At 44.7% G+C, this 7,205-nt stretch overlaps 1 protein-coding gene across 1 annotated transcript in view; it reads left to right on the top strand.

The window, feature by feature from the left end:
* Positions 1-3,300: 3,300 nt before the first annotated feature.
* The window catches only part of LOC104165926 (hephaestin-like), a 22,694-nt gene continuing 18,789 nt past the window's right edge, over positions 3,301-7,205 (top strand). The window contains 3 exon segments of the mRNA XM_009705699.1: positions 3,301-3,464; positions 5,722-5,966; positions 6,676-6,888. Coding sequence (XP_009704001.1) covers positions 3,301-3,464; positions 5,722-5,966; positions 6,676-6,888 — 622 coding nt within the window.

The raw sequence follows: 7,205 nt of genomic DNA, 5'->3' as shown, positions 1-7,205 counted from the left end.
CCAGCCCGCAGGCTCCCGCCGCGGGGATGTCGGCCAGCTGACGCTCTCGCCCTTCCCGCAGAGCCCGCGACCAGCCCTGCTCAGCACGTAAGGGGTGAAAGGGTTTCCTGCCTTCATTTCATGCTCTCTTTTCTCCCCTGTCTTCCTTGGGTAATGGTTTCTTTGCAGACAGGTATCGGGAAAGAACCTTGCATTCAGCCTATCTGCCTTGATAGAATGGAAGATGGTTAGCTACCAAATAGACTGAAATCTAATTTTACGTTCATTTGCAATTTCTGTACTATTAGTGAATTGGCAAAGGGAAGTCCTGGGAGTAAGGAGCCTGCTATAAAGTATCAAGGTTCAGGGATGAACATAATACAAAGTTTGGGTTGTTTGGTTTTTTCTTTTTTCCTTAATCGAGGTGTATATTTCAAAGAAAAATTAACTTTTTGAAAAGAATTTAAGGTTGTTGGTTTCTTTCACCTTGTACCGGTAGGGTAACTAACGATAATTAGTCAGTGTAAAGAGAATGTGAGAACAGAATCGGTCTAGCCTGCCGAACCTTCATGGAGTGATGATGTTTTGCTGTTCCCTGAAGTTGCCACAGAGGTATGTGCGATGTCGTGATCAAACTCCAGCCTAAGGTCCAGACGGGACTTTTGTAAAGCCTCAGTAAGCCTCTCCCAAAGACTTTGTCCTTGATTTTTTGCAACGCCAGAGCACATTGACAAGGCATTTCGATTGCCGTGACTTCTGGTTGAGTCTGATTTACCAGGTAAGTTTACTGATGCTGTGGTGTGGAGCTTTAATGTGGTAAGCAGGGACTCTGCCTTGTAGAAATAGCAGGCTGACGCAGCGAGGATTTGTCTCAGTAGGCAGTTTTCACAACCAGCTTTAAGACTCTCTGTTCATCCTTGGTATAAAGTCTAAGCTTTGCCCTTTCCTAGGATTTGATACCGCTTGCAAAAAGCGTTAACGTAAGAGGACGTAAAGATTAGCCCACACTGACTCCCTGGACTCAGCTGCTCCCAGTCCTTGAGGACAGCCACCCTGCACGCTGCGCACGCTTTCCCCGGAAAGCTGCTCCTACGTACTTTGACCCGTGTTGACAAGAAGGCCACTTCTTCGGCTGAGTCAAAAGCATCCCCTTGCCCTTCCCAGCTGGGTGTGTGCCTACTGGATGGGAGGTTTTGGGCTGAGGGCTGGCGCCGCTGGCTTTGTCTTTCCTTATTGCTGTCATTGCTGCCTCTGGCTATTACGGCATGTGTGAGTGAAACGGCACGGGTACGGCTTTCAGAACTCCTTGCTTGGAAACGTCTTTATTGGCGTGGAATGAGTGGGTCCGTGCCGGTGCTTCACCTCCCCGCAAACAGCACCGGTTATGGGAGCCGCAGCAGCAGGGCATAGGGTCGGTGAGGTTAGTGGACAGTGCATAGCAGTGGGATTGAGTGAGAGCTCTGCCATCGTCCCTGCTCTGCTACGGCCTCGGGGAAGGGGCTGCTCTGTACCCCAGTTTCTTCAGGTGTGTGACCAGGACCTTCCAAAGAGCTTGGTGCTGGAGCAGAGCTAGGCTGTGTTGATGGATCAAAAACATCTTGGATTTGGAGAGACCCCTACAACACCCTTTTGAGAATGGAAGGGGAAAACAGTTTTTCCAAGTTGAGAGTTACTTTCTCTCAACTTCTCAATTTAATGACTGTTTGGAATCAGTAATACTTGATTATCATTAGCTTCGGAGAATAGTACAGCATGTCTGGAAATCAGAAGTACCTATTCATATCACTTCCAAACCTGTATCTAGCCCATTGCCATGGGCTGGGGTTGAATCCTGTGTACTGGGTATCGGATGTGGTAAGAGATTTCACAGCTTCCCTGGGAAAGCTGTTCTAGTGTGATGGCATGCTAGCCGAAAGCTTACAGAATATCTAGCTTTGCTGCACATAAACCTGATGTATTCGTGTTGCTATTGCCAAAGATAGGAGAGAATAAATAATGACAACCTCTTTATAAAAAGAAACTTTTCTGCGTTTGACATGGTGTTATATCACCATCCCCTTCTTTTTGAAGTTAAAGAAGACTGATTCCTTTAAACTTTCTTGATGGGTCACATTTTTCTGTTTCTCTTGCTTTCTGTTTCTCTCTGCTAAATGCTTTCCAAGTTGCTGTTATGTGTCTCAAGAGCTGGACCTATGTTTTAGATGGCAGTTTGATTATAGGTTGAATCTGGCTCTGTTAATTGTATCACTGGATGAGATCTTTCTTAAGCATTTTCGTGTGGGTTTTTGTTTGGTTTGTCATCCATTTTAACCCTAAGCTATTTTCTTATCCTTTGGTGTAATTCTGCTGCCCCATATTGCATCAGTTTCGTAGTTCTTTGAACTTATATTCACAGAATTGTATTTTGATGATTTCAAACAATTTCTGCAACTTGCCCTAGGTCTATTTTCAGAGTATTTGTGGTGCTTACTCACAGCAAGCTTGGTGTTGATTGGAAGTTTTATGAGTAAGCTCCCTACTTCGTGATCTAAATCACGGGGGAAGTATTTAATGGAACTAGACTAAGCAGAAAGCCTTGTGCAGCCCATTTGAGATGCACTCCCTGGATTACAGAGAACCCCTCTTTAAGAGCAATCTTTAAAGAAGGTAAAATTTAAGATTACTTCGTAGTGACTAAATCATACGTCCTCAGGTGGCTTAGTAGAATAGAGATATCTTGGCAACAGTTTAAAATACAAAGATACTTGCTCAGGATTATTTCCCTGAGCTTTGTATGTGGTCCTGTAAGACGGTTTGGGACATCAGAGGTGGTGAAAAACCAGTCACTTGAAATTCCAGTGCACGTGGTACTTTCTGCTCAGGACCTCGCTGCCCTAAGATGACGGTTACCCAGCGTACAGGATTTACAGATGCTTCTTCTGCTAACATAGCACTCGCTGTGATTCTGTTCACCTCATCTCCTACTGTGTGAAAGCTTACAGAATTGGCGGTATTTTCTCAACACTATGGAGCAAAGCATTTGGGAGAGAACTACAGACAAAAAAAAGTTAAACTGTTAAGAGAAGCATGTTTGGTATTGGGGACTGATCAGCAAGGCATAATCTCCATCGCTCTAAAGCATTAATTTTGTTATGGGAGTGATTTCCTTCTTGGATATTTGAATAGTGATTCCCAATAGGACTTCTACCTAATTTCTTCATACTCTCTCAAAATGTCCAGTACCTTCAAACCGTGTGGTCATATTTTACTTCTGTTTCATTACCTTTGTTTTTCTTTTCTGCCAAATAGGTATAACCCCCAAAAGCGCCTTCATTTCAGGCTATGATGGGATTGTTCTGGTTGTTGCTGCTGTACATCAACATGCTCTCGCCCACCTTTGCTGGAGGTGTCACCCGAGTCTATTACCTGGGGATCCGCGAGGTGGACTGGAACTATGCTCCAACAGGAAAGAACGTACTCGCTAACCAAAGCATTGCACATAACCTGTACGTTTAGTTCTATAAGAATTTAGTCTGGTACTGGCTTAAAATAGTAATTTTATGAGTAATTTCATGCAAGTATTCTGGGGCATCTAAGCAAGCAAGAGACATGATCTGGTAGATGTCTGATCTTTACGAGCTTGATGTTTAACTTGTTTTATCGTGGGAACATGGAAACTGTATCAGTGGTAAAAGGAGTGATCAGTGTAATGGGGCATCCAGCGCCCGTTCGCTAGAGGGAAGTACAAACACTCAGATTGTGCAATACTCTGCCCTGGGCTTTCATTTTCTTAGTTCCAGCTGGTAATCAGCTTGTGTATCCTGAGGCATGATGACTTTTCACCTTGACTTCACGCAGCTGGCTTGTTTTGGTTTAAATGGAATTTCAAGCCTTCCACTTAATGGAACTTCCTGCATGAAATTTGAGGGGTTGTTTGAGAAATGTTTTTGTTGGAAAACTAAATCTGGAAACTGCAATAATTACTTTGAGTCACTACATACAAAAACAGTCATGGGGTGTTTTTGTTTTCAGAACACCAAACCTTTTTCTTTAGTGGTTTTTTGTTTGTCCCCCCCCCCGGCCCCAGCTTCCCACAGCTTTTTAAAGGCATTTGTGCTTCCCCTCCTCCCTCATTTTCTATGGCAAATAACCTGTATTCTTGACCTGCTCTCAGTCACTTACCCTTCTGTAATAAGTAACGCTTGGGTTTATGCATACCTTTCAGAAACAGCACAGCAGGATAGGAGGGGGTCACAGGGAAACACGGTGGTCTGTCAGTTTAGCATGGAAAAGTGTCTGCTCTCTGGAGATGCTGAATAGCCATAAATTAGTTCACAGAAGAGGAAACCCCTCCAAATTCAGGATTAATAAAGATGTTATCGCTGACTCCTGCAGTGATAACGAATGCAGTCATTTTTGTTTGCTTGCTCTCATAATACATGAAGAGAAGGAAATGAAATTCAAGGCCATTAAACTTAAAAACAATTTAAAACCTGTTTTGTCGCTGCAAACAATTTGCTAACGGGACTTATTTGTTAAATGATTGCAGAAATCAAATGGCTAGCAATAAGAAAAGGATGCGATATTGATATGAATGATAGAGGTAGTAAAATGCTTGAAGGATTTTTTTGTTGGGAAGACATGGGCTATGTCGGGGGTGGGGGGGGGTGGAGAGGCAGATCTGAAAAATGAAGTACAAATTATCTGTGAACTCTTCAGTAATAGTGGCTGCAAGGATGACTTTGCGAAGTGATGAGCTTTAGATTGTGTAGCAAGAGCCCAGCCCTTCACAATTTTGAATGACAAGGGCGATGCTTAATGTTTCGGTCTCAACTGTTCCACTTCTGGAGATGGGCATTAGAGTTTTTCTGTATTTCAGTGCTACTTATATTACTTCAGGGTGATTGATACTAAGGGGGAAGTGGGGGGAGTAACCTCAGCTGTTATTTAGGCTGGTCCCACTAACCATGACTTGTCTCTTACCTACTAAGAATTGGCCATAAAGAGCAAATATACTCACTAGTTGAACTTTAGTACCTGTATGAGGTTTTAAATCTGGAAACTGGTTACGTACCTGCCTGACTTGTCTGCCATTCTACAAGTAGTTCAGAGTCTGATAAGTAGAAAATCATCTTTTAAACTGAATTTGGCCAGAGAGCTTGGGAGACTCTTCCCTGCATGCCCCCTCATCTTGTGACTTAGCTGCCAATGCCACGGAGGCGTTGAAGTGAGTTTCTAAAAGCCCAATGATGGCTGAAGCAAGCATGAGAAGGGCTTCAGTCTTCCCTCTGTCATCCACATGTGATTGTCAGAGAAGCACCATCCTTCCCATTCCTTATTTGCACTGCGCGGTTCAAGGTGCGCTTTGTGTCTGTTCATGGAGAGCATGGATGAGGCCGTGGCCACGCGCGGTGGCAGGCGTCTGGCTGTGCTTGTGGCCGCGGTCCAAGGCTGTCCAAGCTGTTAATGTGCTGATGTCCCCCACTGTGTTTCATGTGCTTAGGAAGCAGACAAGTCCAACGGCCGGCGCTGCCCGTTTCTCAAGCGGGCTGCACTAGCCATGGCACAGCAGTCCGAGGTGTGGGAGGAGGGAGTTCACGGATGGCTTAGAGCATGCTAGAGTGGAGCACAGGTGGTCCTCTAGTGCCAAAGCTTTTGGGCTTACCTGGGAAAGCTGTGTCATTGTCACTCTACTGTGTTATCGACCGGCTGGTTTATATAAGGCATGACTCATGGTGCTTTTCCCTTTTCTGAATTTAACAGCAAGGCATCAATGTTCCTCCAGCCCGGCAAAGACAGGGTGGGAAGCACGTACAAGAAATCTGTCTATAAGCAATACAGAGACTCCATGTACACCACTGAGATTCCCAAACCTGGCTGGCTGGGCTTCCTTGGGCCCATCATCCGAGCAGAAGTGGGGGATACCATTAAAGTACACCTGAAAAATTTTGCTAGTCGACCATATACAATCCATCCTCATGGTGTTTTCTACGAAAAGGACTCTGAAGGTAAATGAGCCACTGCCATAAAGGAGGCAGATTTTTCTCACTGGGAACTTTGGAGTGTACACTGAGGAGAGATGTCTGTAAAGCCATGGACCTGGTTAGCCCAAAGCTATATTGCTGGAAAGCAACTGCACTTAGGTGTTTAGTGAAGTCACCTGGTGTTGGGTTAGCAGGTTCATGGGTCTGGGAGTGGTTTTCTGACCTGGGCATTACAGTACACAGCCCAGATTTCTTGATTTTAGAAGAATCTCCAGAACTTGATAGTGGGAGAGCGGTGCAGAAGGAAAAGAGCTGTATTCAGTATTTGAAGTGCTGTAGTATAAGTCATGAGTGCAATGAGCTGCAGGGAGTTCACAAGAATAGTGACATATGAGACCAAAGAACTGCTATTTGGAGCAACTCTGGAGAGTGTGACTGTGGCACATTGCGGAATTGAAGGCAAAGTAGCAGTAGGCGGAATGGGAATCATCTTTCTGACTCTGCTGGCCAATTTACTGCGAAAGTTGCTTTACAATGGCTCAGTGCCTCAGCTCCTCTTTGAGAGGATGATGATTAAACACTATTTCAGCCTTGGGATGGTGAGTCGCACTTTGAAATCTGTTACCTGAGTATGTAGGTGCAGGTCTCTACTCAGAGCGGCTCAGTATAAAGTTACATGTGTGGGCATCTCTGCTCTTCTTGAATGGATGTTGTGATTGCTCAATTGTTCTAGGATCCCTGTATCCCGATATGTCCCCCCAGGATCAGAAGAAGGATGATGCTGTTTTCCCAGGAGGGAATTACACCTATACTTGGACTGTCCCTGAAGATCACAGCCCAACTGCTGATGACCCAAACTGCTTGACCTGGATCTACCACTCTCATATTGATGCACCAAAGGACATTGCATCTGGATTAATTGGGCCATTACTTACATGCAAAAAAGGTAAAAACTCCAAGAGAAAGCAGCTGAGGGCTGCGGTTTCATACTGTGAAGATTTTGTGGTGCCTTGAATAAGGATAGGATGAGAAGATACTCTGACGGGCAGCTCCCAGCCTCAGGGGAAAATGCAGCATGACTGGAGAAGACAGTACCTGTGTTCTAGCTGGGTTCTGGTCATTACGTTGTCTTTATCCCTTAGTGGCTGGGCAGGTGAGCTTGCAGGCCTCTTGATCTAAGAGCGCTGTTTGAATCCATGTGAAAAGCAGGAATCTTGTCCAAGACCTAGTTTGTGTATTAAAAAAAATGGGAACTGTTTGATT

Source organism: Cariama cristata, unplaced genomic scaffold (genome assembly GCF_000690535.1).
Source record: "Cariama cristata isolate BGI_N322 unplaced genomic scaffold, ASM69053v1 scaffold13848, whole genome shotgun sequence".
Classification (NCBI taxonomy): Eukaryota; Metazoa; Chordata; class Aves; order Cariamiformes; family Cariamidae; genus Cariama; species Cariama cristata.
The sequence above is the reverse complement of the archived record's forward strand: the minus strand, read 5'-3'. Positions and strand labels throughout refer to the sequence as shown.